At 42.5% G+C, this 23480-nt stretch overlaps 2 protein-coding genes and 1 long non-coding RNA gene across 16 annotated transcripts in view; 2 read left to right on the plus strand and 1 right to left on the minus strand.

The window, feature by feature from the left end:
• The window catches only part of POGZ (pogo transposable element derived with ZNF domain), a 46734-nt gene extending 31831 nt beyond the window's left edge, over positions 1–14903 (plus strand). For all 5 annotated transcript variants that reach the window (XM_077842260.1, XM_077842259.1, XM_077842262.1 and 2 more), the window contains 10 exons: positions 70–224; positions 5857–5957; positions 6703–6849; positions 9268–9402; positions 9511–9683; positions 9840–9980; positions 10423–10479; positions 10678–10790; positions 11013–11037; positions 11172–14903. In XM_077842260.1, coding sequence (XP_077698386.1) covers positions 70–224; positions 5857–5957; positions 6703–6849; positions 9268–9402; positions 9511–9683; positions 9840–9980; positions 10423–10479; positions 10678–10790; positions 11013–11037; positions 11172–12843 — 2719 coding nt within the window. In that variant the 3' untranslated portion in view covers positions 12844–14903. The remainder of the gene's footprint in view (positions 1–69; positions 225–5856; positions 5958–6702; positions 6850–9267; positions 9403–9510; positions 9684–9839; positions 9981–10422; positions 10480–10677; positions 10791–11012; positions 11038–11171) is intronic.
• Positions 14904–15906: 1003 nt separating this feature from the next.
• On the minus strand, positions 15907–18299 carry PSMB4 (proteasome 20S subunit beta 4). The gene is made up of 7 exons (XM_077842266.1): positions 18129–18299; positions 17691–17897; positions 17263–17409; positions 17005–17086; positions 16524–16640; positions 16229–16317; positions 15907–16027 (listed from the first exon to the last, which is right to left on the minus strand). The coding sequence occupies exons 1-7, from the start codon at positions 18266–18268 to the stop codon at positions 16015–16017; spliced, it is 795 nt and encodes a 264-aa protein (XP_077698392.1). The 5' UTR covers positions 18269–18299; the 3' UTR covers positions 15907–16014.
• Positions 18300–18333: 34 nt separating this feature from the next.
• Positions 18334–23480, plus strand: part of LOC144280345 (uncharacterized) — a 29996-nt gene continuing 24849 nt past the window's right edge. For 7 of the 10 annotated variants that reach the window (XR_013348777.1, XR_013348780.1, XR_013348779.1 and 4 more), the window contains exons 1-3: positions 18335–18542; positions 19937–20112; positions 20998–21130. This is a non-coding gene — a long non-coding RNA (uncharacterized LOC144280345). Of the gene's footprint in view, positions 18543–19936; positions 20113–20997; positions 21584–21649; positions 23463–23480 lie in introns of those variants that run through there. The other 3 variants (XR_013348775.1, XR_013348776.1, XR_013348772.1) reach the window with 3 other exon arrangements.

The raw sequence follows: 23480 nt of genomic DNA on the forward strand, positions 1-23480 counted from the left end.
TGTATGTTCTGGGATTCTAGGGCTACTGGTTTTTTTGATTCTGTACTTTCTCCTTGTGCTGTACTACAGATTCATGAACCATATGAAGCACCATGTAGAACTCGATCAGCAGAACGGTGAGGTAGATGGTCATACTATCTGCCAACACTGTTATCGCCAGTTTTCCACGCCCTTCCAGCTCCAGTGCCACTTGGAAAATGTTCATAGTCCTTATGAATCAACGAGTAAGTTTGGGAACTTAAACTCTAGGGGTTTACTTTGCTCTTCGTTCATTGAATGGCATGGGGAGGAGCCCATCCATCATTTATATATGGGTATCAGTATAGAGGAAGCTCTTTGTACATTTTTTTTTTAAGATCTTATTTATTTATTCATGAGAGACACAGAGAGGCAGAGACACAGGCAGAGGGAGAAGCAGGCTCCCCATGGGAAGCCCGATGCAGGACTCGATCCCAGGACCTTGGGATCACGACCTGAGCCAAAGGCAAACGCTCAACCACTGAGCCACCCAGGCACCCCTCTTTGCACATTTCTGGTCAATTCTTTAGTTCACTCACCCTTTATTCTTATAAGTTAGACTTCTCTTCAAGCCTGAATTGAATTCAGGGCTAGAATTGTTAGGAACTTTGGTTCAGGACCACTGTAACGTGTTGTAATGTATATAGTGTAATATAATGGATTCCTTAACCAAGATCCATCTATATTTGGACCTCTGCTTTAGTTAGTATCCTGATAGGTTTTACATAGGACAAAAGATGACAGTATAAACATCATAAAGTACTTTACCATTAAGATAGTGCTTTCAGGGATGCCTGGGTGGCTCAGTGGTTGAGCGTCTGCCTTCGGCCCAGGGTATGATCCTGGAGTCCTGGGATCGAGTCCCACATCAGGCTCCCTGCATGGAGCCTGCTATTCTCTCTGTGTCTCTCATGAATAAATAAATAAAATCTTTAAAAAAAAAAAAAAGTGCTTTCACTGAACTGTAAACTGAGATATGGAGTGTTGCCTTGACTGTACATCTAACAGCTGAGGAAATGTAGGCTGAACACAGGCTCACAAAAATTAAATCATTTACTTCAGAGCATATAATGGTAGTGAGGTGCCATTGTGAGGATTTAAGCCTGGTCTTCCTAGAATATCTCTTGTGTTCTTCGGGGATTTCTGGTGTTGTTTTAGAGACAAAAATTACATAAGTATAAGCCTATGCATTGTATAATACCAATGATAGGTGAAATGGTTTAAAGAAGAGAAAAGATCTTTGAGGCTAGGTTTCCCCAAAAGTCGTAAACTTTTAGAGTCTTTAAATACAAGAAGGATTTAGACAGATGAAAGTAATAAGAAAAGCTTTTTAGGTGATGGGAAGCTGCATTTTAAAAACTTTGACTAAAAATGAATTAAACAGTAAGGATATCCATTATATCATTTAAATGAGACTACTTGAGGTGGAGTAAACTTCAACCCCAAAACTTGAGTGTTCTGCTGCAATTCTCTTGTCTCTGGCTTGTAGTGAGGTGGCTGTGTTAATCTTGGGCCTTACATTCAGGCATTAAATAGTGCAGACAAGGAATAGACCTCATCTTCCCATGTCTTTTCCTGAATTTGTTTCAGGAAAGCAGAATTGCTTTCCCTTTATATTTCCTTGGCCTTGGTCATATTGGCAAGGACAATGGAATTGCCATTCGTGGCTTAGGCTAATGTTGGTCAATAGAAATATAATGTAAGCTACATATGCAATTTTTATTTTTTAATAGCCATTTTTAAAAAGTTAAAGAAATTAATTTTTTTAACTTTTTTTTTTACAACCTCCTTTTTTTTCTTTTAACTTTATTTAATTTGGGGTTTTGGGGGTTATTTTTTTTTTTTTTTTTTTTGATTTTTTAAATTTATTTATGATAGTCACACAGAAAGAGAGAGAGAGAGAGGCAGAGACATAGGCAGAGGGAGAAGCAGGCTCCATGCACCGGGAGCCCGATGTGGGATTCGATCCTGGATCTCCAGGATCGCGCCCTGGGCCAAAGGCAGGCGCCAAACCTCTGCGCCACCCAGGGATCCCGGTTATTTTGTTTTTAAGTAAGCTCTATACCCAGTGTGGGGCTTGAACTCAAAATTCTGCAATCAAGAGTCGCATGCTTTACCGACTGAGCCAGCCAGGCCCCTGTGAAATTAATTTTAATAGTGTATTTAATTTAACTCAGTAAACCCAAAATATCATTTCAGCACGTAATCAAGATTTATTTATTTATTTATTTTATTTATTGTAATCAAGATTTAAAAATTGATGAGATGGTACAACTTTGGACTACTAATTTGGCAATAGAAGAGAATAGATACTGGAATCAACCACTATGCAGTTAATGGCAGAGTACCCAACTTGGTCTTTGTTAGGGCCCCAAAGTCTTCACTGTCAGTGATGAAGAGTCTACACCTCCCAGTGAATACATCTCATTTTTTTTAAAACTTTTTTTTTTTTTAACTTTTATTTATTTATGATAGTCACACAGAGAGAGAGAGAGAGAGAGGTGGAGACATAGGCAGAGGGAGAAGCAGGCTCCATGCACCGGGAGCCCGATATGGGATTCGATCCCGGGTCTCCAGGATCGCGCCCTGGGCCAAAGGCAGGCGCTAAACCGCTGCGCCACCCAGGGATCCCTACATCTCATTTTTTATGCAGAATCTGGTGTGTAGGCTTTTGTTAATTCCATTTAAATACGGACTGTACATAGAAAAGATAAGTTTTTCCATATGAGGGGAAAAAACCTAATCAGAACCTAATCAATCTTTTTCTCTTCACTTAACCACTCTGTTATGTCTGACTTTTAATTTTTGAGTATCATGACTTTTAAAATTTATATTGATCAAAAACCTGAGAAAATGCTAACTCAAAGGTAAATAACTTTTCTATACTTTAGTATGTATCAGTTTTATTCTTAGATTTTTGTATAAGTCCTCTTTCCTGCACCCATGGCAGATCCTTCATGACAGTAGCTTGTTTTTTAATGTTAATATTTTGGACCCGTTACTTTCCTTTTAATTTTGAAGGGAAAAAAAGTTTCCTTTTATTTTCTGAAGTGTTTTAAAATTAGACATAATGACATTTTACCCTCAAATGATTATGTATCTCTTAAAAATCAAGACCTTTATCTGTATACATCCATAGTATCTTTGTCAAGACCTAATAGCAGCAATCATAAATCCTTAATATCATCCAATACCTAGTCCATTTTCAAATTTCCTGAAACATCAATGGATCATTACACTTGATTACAGTAATAGTGTACTCTTAATAGCATTATGTTTTTCTTCACACTTGTTTAAGGGCAGTAGGCTGAAGAAGGGGTAGATTTGAGGGAAGGATTCTTACCCATGGTCAGATGTCAGGGGAGGATCCTGTGTGGAAAATGACTCATCAAAGGGGCGAACTAATTGCTTGGTAAAGTCTTGGAATATATGGAGTGATGAGGTTGGCTGAGCCTTAGAAAGGTGTATATTTTCTTCCTTTCTTCTTTTCTTTTCTTTCTTTTCTATTTTCTTTCTTTCTCTTTCTCTCTCTTTTTTCTTTCTTTCTTTCTTTCTTTCTTTCATTTCTTTCATTTCTTTCAGATTTATTTTAGAGAGGGTGCAAGCGCGAGCAGGGGGAGAGGCAGAGGGAGATGAGACAAGCGGACTCCCCACTGAATGGGACACCTGACTCAGAGCTCAATTCTTGGAGCTGAGATGAAATCAGGAGTTGGACGCTTAACTGACTGAGCCAGTCAGGTGCCCCTATCCTTTCTTTCATAATTTGGAGAACAGAAAGCAGAAGCGGTAGTAGTTCACTCCTATTCTCAAAGTAAGACTGTGTTAGGTGTTAAAGACATGAGGGTAATCGTGCTAGGAAGGACCATGTTATGGTGGCCACTTTGCAAAATCGGTTAATCCCGTCTCTTGAATTTTTTTCCACACCAGCTCCAGTGTGGAATTAGAATAGATGGGGATAGTTACTAGATACGTTTTAAATCCACTGATGGCTTAGGTTTCTAGCTCACTGGTTTTCTTGGTATGAGATAATATATATAAATCTTAGCATGGTGTTTATGTGTTAGAAGTTACTTTAATAAGTGTTGTCATTATTGATGTTGTATGACAGCTGTACCAAGAGAGCTGATATATAGGTTGTAGGAAGAGCTTCAGGGTTGAATGAGATTGGCCAGGAAGAACTCAGAATAAGAAAGTTTAGGACAGAAGGTTGGAAAGCACCTATATTTAAAAGGTGTTCTAGAAAAAGAAGAAAACAATAAATGACAAACAAATTGAATTAAGAGGCAAAGGGGCAGAAGAAGAAAATATTGTCATTTAGTTGACACTATTTCCCAAACATGTAATGTACTTCCACACCTCTGTGCCTTTGTTACTGTTCTCTTGGTCCCTCTGTCTGAGAAACTCCTATTCTTTCAACATTTAGCTTATATATCTTATAGCTTCTGTTCATTCTTTGAGACAAAATTTTTTATTTACTTGTATCTTTGTAGCATCTAATGAATCTCTGGCCAGTGCTTCTAAATGGGTTCCCATAACCCTTTGAGATAAACACAGAACTTGTGAAACTTCTTCCCAGAAAATAAAGATTTTATTCTTTTGCAAATAATTTCAGGGGATACTGAGGTTCCCTGAGGCATCGAACATGGACCCCAGATCAAGAATCCCTGGTTTTTGTTTGTTTAACACTTTAAAGGATCATTTCAACTTTACTCTTGTGGGGAAACGGGTTGGACATGGTCCAGTAAATGCTCAAAGCTTTAAATTTACAATTTCCATACTTGCAAAAACCTGAAAATAATCCCAGTGACAGAAAAACAATTACTGTGCCTGTTTATTTATTTTTTTACTGTGCCTGTTTAATTCAAAATATATTTAGCAATTCAAATTTTTATTACTCAGAATTACAGCTTTTATAAGCTTGACAAAATGACCAGTTTCAAAGTTTAATTACCTCAACAACTCATAACAAGGCAAGAACTTCTGTCACCATTGTCAGTCCTTTGAGGACAAATTCTTGTACTCATTTAGTAGATGTTTGTGGAATTATTCATAGAAGATCATTATTTATCCTTGAGCAGAGGAATGAAGCAGTGTAGTAATTTAAAATAATTCACTTGGCAATGGTATGTAAAGCATAGACACTGTTTATTTATTGTAGAGACATGAGGTATTATTGGAAGCCAGCTGATTAGTAGTAGGAAATCATGTGGGCTTTTACTAAATTTTTGTCTGTGAGAATGGCAAAATGACCATTGCTAGATACATTATGAAATAATAGTGACAGAACACAGGGGTGTAGACTCGGAGATAGTGCCTGAGTGCAGGAGGGGGTGGGGAAGTGAGAAGGGAAACAATGGAATCAGGAGGAGGCTAAATTAAGTTAGAGTTGGTGGTAGAATATCCAATTAAAATGTCTTGTAGACAGTTCAAAACCTGAAATGGAGCTTTAGTAAGAAGGCTGAGCTCAAGGCGTAAGGTTTGCTGTTAGCAGCAATACAGATGTTAAGACAGATCCATTTTATTTTATTTCTTTATATATTTTTTAAAGATTTTATTTATTCATGAGACACAGAAGTGGGGAGAAGCAGTCTCCCTGCAGGGAGCCCGATGTGGGACTCAATCCCAGGACCCCGGGACCACGCCCTAAGCCAAAGGCAGACGCTCAACCACTGAGCCACCCAGGTGCCCCAAGACAGATCCATTTTAAAGAAAGAAGAGACTTAATGATGTACTGACTATTGAAAGTAAAAATAGAGAAGTCAGGGAAAATCAAGATTGAGTCAGCAGGACTTTGGTCTTATTTTCAGTTGGATTTATTGATTATTTTTCTTCTTACAGCCAAGTGCAAGATCTGTGAGTGGGCGTTTGAGAGTGAGCCACTATTTCTCCAACATATGAAGGATACTCATAAGCCTGGAGAGATGCCTTATGTCTGCCAGGTATTGCCTTTTTCTCTAGGGAGCTTCAGCCATTTTGCTCTTAGGCTGAATACAGAAAATCCACTAATGCACATTGCTGAATACCTACTGTATACTCTCACTCAATTTTAGGAATACTGCAGAGATCCAGAAGAAATAATAGACATAGGGTCCATTCTCAGGATTTTCTATGCCAGAGAAAACCATTAAAGGAACATGTGCATGTACCCAGCCAGGGAACCTAGTCAGAGAACATACACATGTACTACAGGAGTGTGTCTCCTGAACTGCCCTCTAGAGATGGACAAAGAAAGCTTTGCTCCTCTTAGTCACAAAGTGGATTGTTCTCAGACTTTCTTGACCTTCCGCCATTTTTTTTTTTTTTTTTTAATTTTTATTTATTTATGATAGTCACAGAGAGAGAGAGAGAGAGGCAGAGACATAGGCAGAGGGAGAAGCAGGCTCCATGCACCGGGAGCCTGATGTGGGATTCGATCCCGGGTCTCCAGGATCGCGCCCTGGGCCAAAGGCAGGCGCCAAACCGCTGCGCCACCCAGGGATCCCACCTTCCGCCATTTTAATCTTAACCCACAGCTGAATGTATCACAAACAGCCCTTCATTACAGAGTCAGAATAATAATTTGATTTCTATACATTTAGGAAAACTTATTTTTTTCCTCTTATTTTGACATTTTCTGTTACTGCCTCTTTTTTTTAAGGCCTTAGTTGTTCACTCTTAGCTTATTTTCCCTCTTATGTGACTCAGGTTTGTCAGTATCGCTCCTCACTCTACTCTGAGGTAGATGTCCATTTTCGGATGATCCATGAGGATACTCGGCATCTGCTCTGCCCTTATTGCCTGAAGGTCTTCAAAAATGGCAATGCATTCCAGCAGCATTACATGAGGCACCAGGTACCAGGCACCAAGCAATTCCCATATTCTCATTTTTTTTAATTTAGTGGATGCTGGGGCCAGGGCTGAGCTAGTCAGATAATTTTGGTAGGAAGATACAGTAAGTGTATTTGCAAAAATTTCCCAAATTTCAGTTACGTGCCGTGCACTAAGCTAGGTGCCAGGAATTTAGTGTTAATACAAGACAAATGGTAAAGTAGAACGTGGAGAGTATTGTGTTAGGGGAAGTATAAGATATAGAAAAGCATGTACCTATTTTGGGAGCCACCTGAAGTATGAGGAAGTGAAGTGGAGTGGAAGAACAGTGTCCTCCAAGCACAGAATGAAAGTATGGAGGTTCAAAGAATTAAAGGAAGTTCAGTGTGTTTGGAGTGTGGGGTATAGGAGGAGGTTGGAAGTTAGGAAATAGGTGGTGGAGAATCTTGCAAGGCATGAAAAGGGAGGTCATTCGGGAAGCATTAAAGGGAACTTTTTTAAGTTCTTGAGTGATAGGTTCAAATTTGTTTAAGTTATGAGTACTCTGGCTGCACTAGGAGAATGAATTGAAAGGAGAGATTAAGACCAGAGTTAGGGGGACACGCCAAAGGCTCTTTTGGTTTAGGTGAGGGACAGTAGTAGCTATTGGCTTTGAAATGAAGAAGATAGAGTTGAGAGATATTGAGAAAGTAAGTGGTATTTATGATTTAGTGAAGGATTCAGTGAAGGTAGTGAGGAAGGAATTAGGAATAGTGCTTAAAATTCTGTTCTGGGAAAAAATGAATGGTAAGACTATGTACTGATAGAAACACTGTAGAAACTAAGGTTGACAGCGGAAGTAGGGATTATGCGTTTGGATATTCTGAGTTAGCAATGTCTGTGGACAGCAGCTGTAGTTGTCTACTAAACAAATAGTTGGATATATAGGTCTGAAACCTAGGAGAAAAGCCTGGGTTGTGGAATACATACTTAGGAATCATTATTAAATGAATCAGGTGATTTTAAACATAGAAGTTGCCATGTTCCCTCACCCCCAATTGAGAATAAGATGAACCTCTGAAGACTCTCTCTACAAAGCCATAGTAGACCTAGGAGGAAAAGCAGAAGAGACTTGATGTCAAGGAAGCTGAGGGGAGGAAAGTTTTGAAGAAAAGGGTGTGATCAGAATGTTGCAGGAAGATGTCAGCAACATAGAAACTTAGAGGCCAGCCTTTAGCAGCATTGATGGAACCATGTGGTTGGTTAGCAGAGTGAGTGTCAGATTTCAGCAGGATGAATGAAGAGGTGAGAAAATGGGGACAACTTATTTTTAAAAGTTTCAGAAGGGGAAGACTGAGGATAGCAGATCCAGAGGAAGAGGTATCAGAGAATTTGTTGTTGCTTTTGTGTTTTGTTTTTAAAGTGGAATAAATAGAGTCTTGTTTTAAATTCCTTCAAGAAAGGAGCCACTAGAGGAGGAGAGTGAAGGTACTTAGGGAAGGCACAAAATGGAGAACCAGCTGGGTACACCTGTGTTTGATACTTGCCCATGTCTGCACTCTCATATGTGAGCTCCCTCTTTGGGCTCACACACTCATTTGCACAGAGGTGACTGCCTATAATCCCCCACATGTGTATTTCCAAAGAGCAGCATGGAAATTGTCCCTTGTACTCAGGTAATGGGGCCTTGATATCCTGGGAAGAAAACCATAGGCCTGGTTCCTGTTTCTGAAGGACTTCAGTAGTAGGCAGTCGGAATCTTCAGATGTGTCTCACAAGGACAAGTGCATATCTACATATATATTGATGTGTTAAATGGAAAGATAGCAAGGGATAGAAAAATACCGTCATTCGTGTTGAGAAAAAAAAAGAAAGGGCAAACAAGGAGGTGGTGATTTGAGATGTGTGTGTGTGTGTGTGTGTGTGTGTGTGTGTGTGTTATATGGTTATGCGCATAGATTGTCCATGAAAAAATACCCAAGAAACTGGTAACAAGTTGTTTCTGTGCAAAGGGATGGAGGGTTGGAATTGAAGGCAAACTTAAAACATGAAGGAGTATGGAATAAAAAGTATGATTTTTTAAAAATCACATAATACATTTTACTGTGTTCAAAAAGAAAATAAGAGAAAAGAATCTCCAGAAGTAGGTAGCACTGTCTGCATTGTAAAGACAAAGTAGGGCTAAATAAAGTTGAAGCCACTAATCCACATTGTTAAACCAAGTCAGGAAGAGATGGTTGGAGGACCTAGTCATTCTGGCTGAGTCTGCCTTTCTTTGGGACCATGGGAGGTGATGATTCTCAATGGTAGGTTTTGGTGTCGTGTTGTGTATTTTTTTCTTCCTTGTTCAGTTATCCATAGAAAGGTGGGGAAGAGTGATTGTTAGCATTAATCTACCATCTCATCAGGGACAAAAATACATTGGGAACCTTTAAGGGATTCTCTTTCTTTTTCCCTCCTCAGAAGAGGAATGTTTATCACTGCAACAAATGCCGGCTGCAGTTTCTCTTTGCCAAGGACAAAATTGAACACAAGCTTCAGCACCACAAAACCTTCCGTAAACCCAAGCAGCTGGAAGGTTTGAAACCAGGCACTAAGGTGAAGGGCTTGTCAACATTTCTTTCATAAATCCAAGAGGGGAGGAATATCAGTACTCTGAGATTTACAATGGGTAGTGTCTAAATTGTTCCTTCCCTTGGCTCGCAGGTGACAATCCGGGCTTCCCGAGGGCAGCCACGAACTGTTCCTGTTTCCTCCAATGATGCATCTCCCAGCACCTTGCAGGAGGCAGCACCACTGACCTCCTCAACAGACCCCCTGCCTGTCTTCCTTTATCCCCCTGTCCGGCGCAACATTCAGAAGAGAGCTGTTAGGAAAATGTCAGTGCCACCTTTTGGAGGTTGGGGGCTGGGTGGACACAACTGTTCCTATAGCCAGTGTAATCTAGTAGCCTTTAGCAGGATCTGTTGTCTGAAGCCCCCACAATTTGAACACTCCCAGGGCAATAACAAGAATTTTTTGTTGTTTCTTGATAGGAGTGTCATGGGCCGGCAGACGTGTCTGGAGTGCAGCTTTGAAATCCCAGATTTCCCTAATCATTTCCCTACCTATGTTCACTGCTCTCTGTGTCGCTATAGCACCTGCTGCTCTCGAGCCTATGCCAACCACATGATCAAGTAAGTCATGGTTAAACCAGTGATCCTGTCTGAGAGTACAGATTCTCCAGAACTCATTTCATTCCCTCCTTCAACTCTTAAGAGCTGTTTGTCCATCTCTTCTAGCCGGGTAAGAGTCAAACCCGTGTTCATTTGGCTCTGATGGCCTGTGTTCTAATTTTGTAGGACCTTGCTACTTAGAGTGTGGCCTAAAGACCAGCTTAGAACTTCAGCCTCTGCTCTCCACCCCCAGGCTACTCAGGCTGAATGTGTCTTAATGACTCTCCTGGTGATTCATATGCATACTAAAAGGGAATATTAATATGATAGGGAAAGTGATTTGAGTTGAGGTGAGGATGGATTGAAGAGCCATCTCTTTTGTTGGGATATTGTCAAAGACTGGTGATCTCATTTAATGATCAGAACCCTCTGACTCATGCTACTTTTTCTTTGTCTTTCTCAGCAATCATGTTCCACGCAAGAGCCCTAAGTATTTGGCTTTGTTTAAAAATTCTGTGAGGTAAGGAAAAATTTACTGATGGTCTCTTGATTTTTTTAATGTTCTTATATTAAATCCTTTTAATTAACTTTCAGGGGATATGTGAATTAATTAGAGAGGAGAAAGGACAGTCTTTTTTCTTAAGTTGTTAAGCTTCAGATCTTATCCCTCTTGTGACTGTTGTATTTGTTTTATATACTCTTGGATTCTTTTTCTTAGTGGAATCAAGCTGGCTTGCACTTCATGTACCTTTGTTACCTCTGTGGGAGATGCCATGGCCAAGCATCTGGTATTCAACCCCTCTCACAGATCCAGCAGCATCCTACCACGAGGTAAGTAGTAGAGATGGGAGTTAGTGGGACAAGAGAAAAAAATAAGGATACAAGTCTTACCATAGGAGTCAGGAGCATCTCTGCCTGCGCTAGTTCCTTCACTGTTGAGATAGACATCACTACATTGGAAGGGATTAACCATTCCAACTGGACATTTATATAGGACTGGGGGGCTTGTTTCTTCTCTGAGTTAACATTTCTTTATTGTCTCATTTCCCATAGGATTCACTTGGATGTCTCACTCAAGGTAACAAACTTACTTCATGGTTTAATTTCTATTTTCAATGTGTTTCATCCTTTTTATTACTATCACTGCTACTATTAGTATTTCATTTCCCTAGTTTAACTGAGCTTTCTTTTCCTCTTTGCTAAATCCTTTAGACATGGCCATACTCGTGACCGAGTACATGACCGGAGCTTGAAGAATATATATCCTCCTCCTGCCTTCTCCTCTAATAAAACTGCCACTGTGAAATCTGGCGGGGCCACCTCAGCTGAGCCTGAAGAGCTTCCGACTCCTATGACCCAAGCACTCCCGTCACCAGCGTCAACCGCAACCCCGCCACCAACCCCAACCCACTCCCAGCCTTTAGCCCTTCTGCCCTTGGCTGCAGAGGGGGCTGAATGTCTGAATGTTGATGACCAGGATGAAGGGAGCCCAGTCATCCAGGAGCCTGAGCAGGCAACAGGGGGCGGTAATGGCAGTGGGGTTGGCAAGAAGGAGCAGCTGTCTGTGAAGAAGCTTCGTGTGGTACTGTTTGCCCTGTGCTGCAATACAGAACAGGCCGCCGAACACTTCCGAAATCCCCAACGACGGATCCGGCGTTGGCTTCGGCGCTTCCAGGCCTCCCAGGGGGAGAATCTGGAGGGCAAATATCTGAGCTTAGAAGCAGAAGAGAAGCTGGCTGAGTGGGTGCTAACTCAGCGAGAGCAGCAGCTACCTGTGAATGAGGAGACCTTGTTCCAGAAGGCCACCAAAATAGGACGTTCTTTGGAGGGGGGTTTTAAAATCTCATATGAGTGGGCTGTGCGTTTCATGCTCCGGCACCACCTGACTCCCCATGCCCGGCGAGCTGTGGCCCATACCCTACCGAAGGATGTGGCAGAGAATGCAGGACTCTTCATTGAATTCGTACAACGACAGATTCACAACCAGGACTTACCCTTGTCCATGATTGTGGCCATTGATGAGATCTCCTTGTTCCTAGATACAGAGGTGCTGAGCAGTGATGACCGGAAGGAGAATGCCCTGCAGACAGTGGGCACAGGGGAACCTTGGTGTGATGTGGTGCTGGCCATTCTGGCAGACGGCGCTGTCCTCCCCACCCTGGTTTTCTACCGAGGACAAATGGATCAACCTGCTAATGTGCCAGACTCGATATTGCTAGAGGCAAAGGAGAGTGGCTACAGTGATGATGAGATCATGGAGCTGTGGTCAGCTCGGGTGTGGCAGAAGCACACTGCTTGCCAGCGTAGCAAAGGCATGCTTGTGATGGACTGTCACCGCACTCACTTGTCGGAAGAGGTGCTGGCTATGCTTAGTGCCTCTAGCACCTTGCCCGCAGTGGTCCCAGCAGGCTGTAGCTCCAAAATCCAGCCGTTAGATGTATGCATCAAACGAACTGTCAAGAACTTCCTACACAAAAAGTGGAAGGAGCAGGCCCGGGAAATGGCAGATACTGCATGCGATTCCGATGTCCTGCTTCAACTGGTGCTGGTCTGGCTGGCTGAGGTGCTGGGCGTCATTGGGGACTGTCCAGAGCTGGTACAGCGGTCCTTCCTCGTGGCTAGCGTTCTGCCTGGCCCTGATGGCAACATTAACTCGCCTACAAGAAATGCTGACATGCAGGAGGAGCTCATTGCATCCCTAGAGGAGCAACTGAAGCTGAGTGGGGAACAGTCTGAGGAACCCTCAGCTTCCACTCCCCGACCCAGGTCATCTCCTGAAGAGACAATTGAGCCTGAAAGCCTTCATCAGCTCTTTGAGGGCGAAAGCGAGACCGAGTCTTTTTATGGCTTTGAAGAAGCCGACCTAGATCTGATGGAAATTTGAGTGTTGGGGTCATGAGTGGGTGCAGAGTGGGGGTGGGAAAGTGTGAAGGGGGGGTAGAGGAATTTAGGGAAAAGGGGTTATGCCAGGTGGGGTATTTCGTTTATATTTTTTAATTTTATGCCACCACTCCCCACCCCACCCCCCATGTTGACTTCTGTTTCCCTGTGGATTTGTGGATTATTAGGAATACCAGTAGTGATCCCATCTGAGCCAAGGAGCTGGCCCATTGGTCGTTCACTTCTGCTAAAAACAGGTTTTAGTGACTTTTTTTTTTTTTTTTTTTTAATTTAAATCACTGTTTGGTATTTTTCTGACAAAATCAAGAAAAAGAAAAAAAATTCTTTGTGGGCGAATGTTAATTTTTTTGTTTCCCCTTTTACCTCAATTGTATCATAGTACATCTGGGTTTTTCTCTTTGTTTTACTGTGTGGCAGTGTCTTTGGGCATGTTATTCAACCATTGTCAATGTGAGAACATTTCTGAAGATGGGAAAGACAAAAAAATATGTAGCTCACAAACTGGTTTATTATATATATGGATAAAACTTTTTTCATTGTGGTCTTAACACTTTTATATAAAAACGAAAATGGAAAAAAATCCCACTGAACTCTCTCTTCCTTCTCCTTTCTTTCCTTCCCTCTCCAGAGATGTTGGTTTCTACAGCAACTCTTAGAGATATAAAATTGTGGCTTTAAAAAAATGCATGAAACCACCTCTCATCCAGAATGATGAATTAGATTTGTTTCTCCTCACCACCCTCCCTCCAACAAAAACATGACAAAATGAGTATTCTTTGCACTTGGGATCTTTGGCCCCTTTTCCCATGCTCACACCATTACTCTGGACAAAGGATCATACATGTGTCATTAGCAAGCAAGAGGTACTGAGGTGATCACACAGTGTTAGGGTGGAAGCCAGTGTATGGGTCTTCATCATGTTAAGTGGACAGCATGCCTGTTCAAGAGATCACATGTCCTACATCCAGGAGCTAATTGTGCAAGAAGTTAAGTGTTGAACTTTAAAAATAAGACCACTTGTTGAAATCCTGCTTACTCTGTGGCTTTCCTTATTCCTCTTAATGCTTAGAGAAGAATGTGACCTGAAGAAGAAACACACAGGGGTGTGCACAAAGAAAGACATGAATCTTTATTTTTCACTGCCAGCTTCAAGGAAAGAAAATGTTTCTACAATTTGCATGAGGGATTTTTTTTAACTGTATGTACTCACAGTTATAAACTGAAATGTACTGTATCATACAGAGAAAAGGAACAAAAACCCAAGGCCAGCTTTCCCACAGCTACACCTTCCATCCCAAGGCTTTCAGCAACATGTCCCTCCTGGGAGCCAAGGAGGCAGCCTGCACAGGCTTGTAAATGGTTCATCTTTAAAATGTATATAAGTGGGACATTTAATAAAATGAGGGGAAATGGATTTATAAACAATGTGGTTTTTTTTTTTTCTAGGTAATCCTATTTTAGTAGGCTTTCACAGACTGGGACATGCTCAAGATGTGATGGGCCTGGTGGTACAGGTGTGACACTTGTTACGCCTGTTTCTCCTCACCTCCATTTTTTGGTTTTTTAACTCCCAGCACACTATAATATAGTGAACTGGAGTGATCCTGCCCATAAACAGCTTGGCCAGCTTCGTGAACCCATGGCATCTGAAAAGTGAACTGAGGATCTATCTTCTCTTGGGCTTCTCTTCCCCAGCTTTTTGCCTGATGCCATTTTGACATTAAAATGGACTTCGAAGTCAACCCTTTGCCTTTGAGAAAGTTCAAGAACTATGGTCAACTATCTACAATGACCTAACCTTCTCTTTGGTAGTCTCCACAGCAGCCCCAGCCTCAGCAGAGCTGGGTTCCTGGCCTCTGCATACTGTGACTTTCTTGATGGGTAGTTTTTTTAAGACTATATAACACCAACAGTGGATCAGCTGGGTTTTGGCCAGGAAGTTACATTTGTGGATTCTGCCTGCATGGCTTAGTAGTAGAAGGAAATTTTTTTTGTTTTGTTTTTTTTATAATTCAGTTTAATCAATAAAGTATTTATTGACTACTTTCTGTGTTGAGACTGAGTATGTGGAAGACAAATAGAAAACTAAGTTTCCTTTGACTTACTAGTTTGTTATAACATGGGATGATAAAATGCAGGGATATTTCAGTCTCCCCCTCCACTCTCTCACCTCATTGAACTTCTGCAAGTTTGAGTTTGCTACCTATGCTAGTTTCTCAAAGCATTCGAGAGAGGACATGCATCAGAATCACCTAGGGTGTTCATATTTAAAAGATTTATTCAGGAGACACAGAGAGGCAGAGACCTAGGTAGAGGGAGAAGTAGGCTCCCTGCGAGGAGCTCGATATGGGACCAGATCCCAGGACCCAGGGACCACAACCTGAGCCGGAGGCAGACGCTCAACCAGTGAGCCACCCAAGTGCCCTGGGTGTTCATTTTTTAAATTCAGGTTTAACACCATTTTGGGAGAATTTGGCTAACACTCCAAATGATTTGATTTATGGCTAAAAGGACTTTTAAATGAACACCTAATACTTTAAAGAGGTCTTCTGATAGATTTGGACAATAAACATTTAAATTAAATGAAATTACTTTGTATTTCCTCTATTGAAGGTGAGGAGGTAACATGGGTGAGGTATTAAAGCTGTCAGGCCAGTCCTGCTTGGGAATAACTTTACCCAGAGCAGCTTTACTAGATGCTACATTTCTCTCTTTGAAATGGTGTTTTAACTAAAATATTTGCAGCCAACATACCAGAAAATCAGTAAGAATTTAGCACATGGGTGGCAATGTTTAAGAAAAACGTTAAGTACTTTTGTTATCCCACAAAGATTAGGCCTGGCATCTATACAAAGCTGTTATTTTAGTATAGGCCCAAATGAAGATGGTAGTGGATCCTCCTGTACTGTCATTCAGAGAATCCTGTATTTGCTCGAAGAATCAAGAGCCAAAGCAGGGTTATCTGACCAGGGAGGGAGATGGCACATGGCAGTACTTCACACCTGCACTCTTGGTATGACCTAGTCAGACAATAAAACCACTCAGCAAGCATTTCAAAGAATTTATTTTACAGTAGAAAAGTAGACCTTTGAACCAGCCAAGTTCAAAGTTAGAAGAAGGGCACAACTTCAATTCTGGATAATGCATCTGAATTTCATTCAAAACCACTAAAAAGAAAGAGCATTTAAAAACTGTGAAGCAGAGGGGGAGGAATTAATTCCCAAAAGCAACTCTATCCTCCAACCAAAACCCTCTCCGTCCAAAGAATCCTTTTAAGACCTCCAGAAAAATGCAGCTTAGTGCAAGCCAAGGGGCCTCCCAACTGTTCTACCACTTATTTTTCCTTCTGTAACTTTAATTTCAGTCACCTGATCATGTGAGCAATCTCCCAGTTGGTCTCTGCAGAGAGTGGTCCCTCTATTTCAACACCTTTTTCGGTGACTGTGGCAATTTGAAACTGAAAGAAAGCAGAACTCCCAATGAACATGCCCACCCCACATAAAGTCCCTGAGGCCTGCTCAAAGGTCAAGGAGAGGATCTTCCCCTAATCTGAAAATAGGAAATTCTGCAATCTGTTCTTCAAAAGCAAAGACCCAGGTACTGAAACTATGGACAGCTCGCTAGTTAAGAGTCCTATCCTCTATTATTCATGTCCTTCCTCACCCGGTTATAGGAGCGGGCATCTCGATAATAAAGCACTCGCATGCAGCGTTCCACTAGCTCTCGGGCCTCAGTCTGGCTCAGGACTGGCTGCTTCTCCAGAACTTCTCGCAGCAGAGGCTAGGGAAATGGGAAGAACACGGGAGATTACCAGGGGTTGAATACCCATCTGTCCCAAATTCACAAAGTAAAAAGCAGCATAAAATGACATTCTGCCTACTGCCTCACCAGAATGAATTCTGCTTACTTGTGCTAACACCAACCTGAAGGGTAAATTGTAGGGCATTTCTCTCTGCACATGTCTACTGAATCTGACACACCACTTTATCAACAGAATGTAAGTGCCAACACATACAACTTTCAGACTACAAAGAAAACTATCTGCCAGCAGGAGGGATCTTAGTCTATCCTCACATTGGAATTTTAAGAGAAGAACCAAGGAGACGAGCCCCCACTGCCTCCCCCACACCTCTCCCGCACGTACCTGAGCCAAGTATGCACCATAACCAGTGGCCAGCGAAGGGGCTTCATAAGCTACACCAAGCATGTCCACATAACCGAGGAAGCTAACAGGACACAACAGGTCAAAGAACTAATTTCATCTTAGGTTTTCTTGGGTATCTTAGCAGAAGGATGGGGCCATGGGGTCTGAGAAGTGACATTCTCTTAGGGAGAAGAGACAAGACACTACATAGACACTAGAGGTTAGATAGTCGGGGAAATTAAGTTATTTCAAGTCAACCTCTCTCCATCAGCGTAGCCTCCAATGACCATGGTGTTCCACAGGGGGTTCATCTTGGAGCGACGGCTGTACATGGCTCTGGTCAGCCATGAATGAATAGCTCTAGGGCTATAGCTGTGTCCATCTCCCAACAGCTCCTCATCAATCCTTAAAAGGAGTAAGTCATGAGAAAAAAGGAGAGAACGGAAGTCGGGAATTCCATCCACCCTCACCCCAAAGAAGTTACCACAATCTTCCTCATTTTACACTGCCTAACGCCAAAAACTATGTGCTGCACACACTATCATCTTCCACCCTCAGCAATTCTCCTGTCCTCCGCTACAGCCTCAAATTCCCCCACCCCAGAACTTCTAAGGGGATATTTAAAAACAATACAGTGAATTCCTCTCCCCACTTGGGATCTACTCCCTAATCTCCAGATAACTTACACCATCTGGCCGAGAACTTGCTTCAAATACTGGAAATCTGCATAGTCTCCGGAAGCACCCAGCATGGTGCTGTCGTTGACTCGCATAATGCGAGAGATGTTGCGGAAACGAGCCAAGGAGCCATAGGAGCCCAGCATGTCTGCTGCAATCACCACTCCACCCTCGAATTTGACACCCAAGACCGAAGTCCCGGTCACCATGGGGTTCCTAGACAGAGGGAGGGAGATGAGGGGAGGCACGGGAGAAGGGCCTGAGCCCTCTTCCGCGCAGTGGTTCCGCGTCTGATTTTCCATCTCCCCTTCCATTCTCCGGGACTCGGCGCCGTGGTCCCCGCCGTTCGCGGGCCTTGGGGCGCCTTCCCCGGCTGCCTCCCAACCGTCCGGCTCGACCAGGCCTCAGCGTCCCGCCTCCTGCGCAGCTCGGACGCCAAGAACTTACTGCGTGCGCGTAACCGGACCCCCGTAAGGAGAAAACGCCGGCTCCACGGAGGCAACGGAACTAGGCGGGATGTGGTAAAACTGCCCCGGGGCGGGACCACCGGCCCAAACTCTGGACCGCGACTCCAGAAAGGCTTCCATCTTAGTCACGGTGGCTGAAGAAATGACGGCGCTTGCGCCAACGGAAGCGGAAGTGAGCCTTGGGGTCCACAAGTTCTTCCGGCCAGCTGTTCCCAGCAGCCATGTTGATGAGGTTACGGCTGGCGGTGCGATCCTCGAAGTCCGCCGCAGCCGCAGAGCCCCAGACAGCTGGAATTGCCTGACGTCGCGGCATACCGCCTCGTCGCATCGGAGCCTGAACTAGATCAGAGTGCTCTGAACGCACAAATTCAATGAAGGGGAGATTGGTTGGGAGGTAGGTATGGCGAGACACTGAGGAGGCAGAAATTCTCGTGTTCTGCTTTGGATCTTGATCAAAAGCCCCCACCCACCCCCACCCAAGAAACTAGCAGTCAGCTGTGATCTCTTACGTCTGTACTCCCCAAAACAGCCTTGTAAAAGGCATTATCCGACCCATTTTATAAGTAAGTCTTGTGGCGTAGTGACTTGCCTGGCCACACAGCAAGTAAAGGTAGATCTGAGTCCTCAAGCGCAGAATAAGAAAAGGATTCATCCAGGTGTGCATACCCTGGGGGAGCACTCACTCTATGGGATTGGACAGATGTCTGAAAGTTTCCGTACAGTCAAATGCTTTTGCCCCCGCCCCCCCCAAGCAGCGGAAAAACTCCATGGACCATGGGCTTGAAACGAAATTCCAGGAGTCCCTTCCCAGTGTGGTTCTGTATCCGGAGGTGGAAGCAGTGTCTACAATCAGACTGGTGAATCCGAAACCACTACTTTGCCACGTCTCCCCGCACAACTTGAATTCAAATTTTTTACTCAGTGGGAAACCAAATCAAATTTTGTTTTTAAAATTCCTTAAGTGGGGCTCAGTCTGTTGAGTCTGGGACTCTAGATTTTGGCTCATCTCACCGTGCTGAGACCCAGTCCCGCTTGGGCTCTGAGCTCTCTTCTCAGGGGGAGTCTGCTGCTCTCCCTCCCTCTACCCTTCCCCCTGCTTGTAATCTCTCTCTCTCTTTCTTTCAAATAAATAAATAAATCCTTAAAAATGAAATAAAATTCTGAGTTAATTTGAACCAAAGCAATGCATGAAGGTTTAATTATGTAAAAAAAATATTTTACTAGGTCATGAAACCCTGGAAAAAGGAAGGTTCAAGATCTTGTGTTAGAGGCACCCAACTGACACCCTTTGTATCACCTTTTTTTTTTTTTTTTTTTAAGATTTTATTTATGATAGAGAGAGAGAGAGAGGCAGAGTCACAGGCAGAGGGCGAGGCAGGCTCCATGCCTGGAGCCCCACGCGGGACGCGGGACTCGATCCCGGGACTACAGGATCGTGCCCTGGGCCAAAGGCAGGTACTAAACCGCTGAGCCACCCAGGGATCCCCCTGTATCACCTTTTGATCTTGACAAATATACTTTCCTCTCTAATAAATAGCCACCTCCTCTCCCCAAACCCATTATTCCAGGTGACTCTTGGGCCACTCAGTTTTACTTGGACAAATAGCAGGCACTTAATGGGATGGTGGTTTACTGGGATTCCTTGAAAACTACATGAAATACCTTATCATTTGTAGCTGCCAGAGCCCTCATAATTTGATCAGATCAATTAATCAGCAATTAACTGACTATGTCCCTGTTTAGAAGTGACCACCTGGCTTGCTGGTTCTTGGTCTCACTCATTTGTAGGTCCCCGGAATAAGGATCTTGTAGGGCCTGTACCAGTTCCAGAAGTCAGGCAGGTCTAAATGAAGAAAAAATGAAAGGACCTAAAATCATCCAGCCTGAGTGAAGAATGGCTCTGAAACCAACAATTGATGATGCAATACTCAACAACAGGTGGCCAGCATGTCTTCTGCTTTGAGGTATAAACAAGGCATAAATTAAACTGAAACAAGTGAAATTAGGAAATTTCCTTCTTCTCTTTTTAAAGCAGTCTGGTATAATTTTGGGGGGAGGGAATCCTATTAAGAGAGGGAGGAAGAGGAGAAGAGAGAGGGAGAAAATTTTAAGCAAGTTCCATGCCCAGCATGGAGCCAAGACACGGGACTTGATCTCACAACCCTGAGATCATGACCCAAGGCTAAATCAAGAATCAGGTGTTCCCCTTTGGAAAATCTTTTTTATTTTATTATTTTTTTAAAGATTTTATTTATTTATTCATGAGAGACACAGAGAGAGAGGCAGGGACACAAGCAGAGGGAGAAGCAGGCTCCATGCAGGGAGCCTGCGCTAGGACTCAATCCTGGGACTCCAGGATCATGCCCTGGGTGGAAGGTGGCGCTAAACCACTGGACCACCTGGGCTGCCCAGAAAATCTTTTTTAAATGTGCCTAATTTTCTATGGTTGGCTGTTACTTTGAATTTAATTAACATTGTGCTCCCACCAAAGTTAAAGTTGTTGTTTTTTTAAAGATTTTACTTATTTATTCATGAGAGACACACACACAGAGAGGCAGAGACACAGGCTGAGGAAGAAGCAGGCTCCATGCAGGAAGACCGATGTGGGACTTGATCTCAGGAATCCAGGATCATGCCCTGAGCCGAAGGCAGATGCTCAACCGCTGAGCCACCCAGGCATCCCCAAAGTTAAAGTTTTTAGGTCAGCAATCCCCAGGATGGTTTTGAAACATGTCGGGATATCCTTGGGTATAGGGGATATCCTGAAATTCTCAGAAAAGAAATAAAACTAGACTAAATTGGAAAATAATAACCACCATCACCCCACCAACATTTTCATTACTTTTTAGGACAATGGAATTTGAACCTTCAAATCCAAGAGTTAAGGATCATTTCCTGACCTGTTCAGGGCCTGGCCCCAGGGAGTATAACAGAAAGAAGAGAAAGAAAGCATATCCAGCTTGTCTGTGGCTGCAGTACTCTGTGAGTCTTCTCTGAGGATTTTTGTGATTTTCCATCTTCAATAGTTCATTTCTACAGTGTCTCTCTTACAGCATGTGTTACATTTGTCCAAAGACTCTCTTCCACCAAACTAAAAGTCTCACAAAGGCAATAACTGAGATTGTCCTTCAACAAGTGTCCTCTGATGCACAGAAATTTTTAATTTTGATGTAGCCCTATTTATCAATTTCATCTTTTGTTGCCCATACTTTTGATGTCATATCCAGGAAATATTACCAAATACAATGTCATGGGCAGCCCCGGTGGCGCAGCGGTTTAGCGCCGCCTGCAGCCCAGAGCATGATCCTGGAGACCTGGGAGTCCCACGTAGGGCTCTCTGCATGGTGCCTGCTTCTCCCTCTGCCTGTGTCTCTGCCTCTCTCTCTAGCTGTGTCTCTATGAATAAATAAATAAAATCTTAAAAAAAAAATACAATGTCATGAAGCTTTCTACTGTTTTTTTTTTAATATTTTTCTTAAAATGTTTATTTATTTATTTTAGGAGATGGAGAGAGAGACAGCAGGGAAAGGGGAACAAGGAGAGGGAGAGAATTTCAAGCAGACTCCCTGCTGAGTACGGAGCCTGACACAGGACTCCATCCCACAACCCTGAGATCATAACCTGAGCCGAAATCAAGAGTTGGATGCTTAACTGACTGAGCCACCCAAGTGCCCATAGTTTTAATTCATATTGAGATTTCTTATCTATTTTTTAAAGATTTTATTTTTATATTATTTTTATTTTTTTTTAAGATTTTATTTATTTATTCATGAGAGACATAGAGACATAGAGAGGCAGAGACACAGACAGAGGGAGAAGCAGACTCCATGCAGGGAGTCTGATGGGCAACTCGATCCCAGGACTCCAGGATCATGCCCTGGGCTGAAGGGAGGCACTCAACTGCTGAGCCACCCAGGTGTCCCTAAAGAGTTTATTTTTAATAATCTCTACAACTAATGTGGGGCTCAAACTCACACCCCCCAAAATCAAGAGTCACATGCTCAATCAGCTGAGCCAGCCTAGTGCCCCAATAGATCTTTTATTCATTTTGAGTTAAATTTTGCATATGGTATAATGTAAGGGTCCCACTTCATTCTTTTGCATGTGGATATCCAGTTTTCCCAACGTCATTTGTTGGAAAGACTGTCTTTTCCTCAGTCATGGCCTTGATACTTCATGGAATTCACTGATCGTATGTGTGAGGGTTTATCAGTGGGTTCTCTGCTGTATCCCATTAGTCTATATGTCTGTCTTTATGACAATACCACACTGTTTTGTTTACTGTAGATTTATAGTAAGATTTGAAATCAGGAAGTGTAAGACTCCCAACTTTATTCTTTCTAAAATGTTTTGATAAAAGTATATTTTTGAAATTTTTATTGTGTTGGTATTTTTTTCTTTCATATAGAAATCTAGGTTAATAGATTGATTTTTGTGGGCTTTTTGTAATTTTAAAGATGTTATTTCATGGGACCTCTGGGTGACTCAGTGGTTAAGCATCTGCCACTGGCTCAGGGCATGATCCTGGAGTCCCAGGATCGAGTCCCACATTGGGCTCCCTGCACGGACCCTGCTTCTCCCTCTGCCTGTTTCTGCATCTCTCTCTCTCTTTTTCTGTCTCTCATGAATAAATAAATAAAATCTTAAAAAAAAAAGATGTTATTTCATTGTCACCTGACTTCTATTGTTTGTGTTAGAAAGTCACCTGTATGTCATACTGTTGTTTCTTTGAAGATAATGTATTTTTTTTTCCTTCTGGCTCATTTTAAGATGTTCAGAAGTGTCTTTGATTTCATCAGTTTTAGGAGGATATACCTAGGCATGTTTTTTTTGTAATTTTTTTTAATATTGTATTTATTTATTTAGTTGAGAAAGAGAGAGCATGAGAGACAGTGAGCAGAAGCATCAGGAAAGGGAAGTGGGAAAGGGAGAATCAGACTTCCCACTGAGCTGGGAGTCCAGTGCGGGGCTTGATCCCAGGACCCTAAGATCATGACCTGAGCTGAAGGCAGATGCTCAACAGATTGAGCCACTCAGGCACCCCTCAGGCATGACTTATTTGTATCCTTCCTGGGTGTGCTGAGCTTGAATCTTTGGGTTGACATCTTTCATTAGTTTTTGAAAATTTTAAGCCATTATCTCTTTGAATATTGCTTTTGCCCAACATTCTCTTTTCTCTCCTTAGATTCCAAATATGGTATATACTTAAGCATGTCCTCGTGCTTCATAATTTTTGTTTTCCATTCTTTTTGATATTTGCACTTCAGCTTGGGTATTTTCTATTGATCTGTCTTCCAATTCTCTAATCCTTTTTTTTTTTTTTTTTTATGAT

The sequence above is a fragment of the Canis aureus genome, chromosome 12 (assembly GCF_053574225.1).
Source record: "Canis aureus isolate CA01 chromosome 12, VMU_Caureus_v.1.0, whole genome shotgun sequence".
NCBI classification, from domain to species: Eukaryota; Metazoa; Chordata; class Mammalia; order Carnivora; family Canidae; genus Canis; species Canis aureus.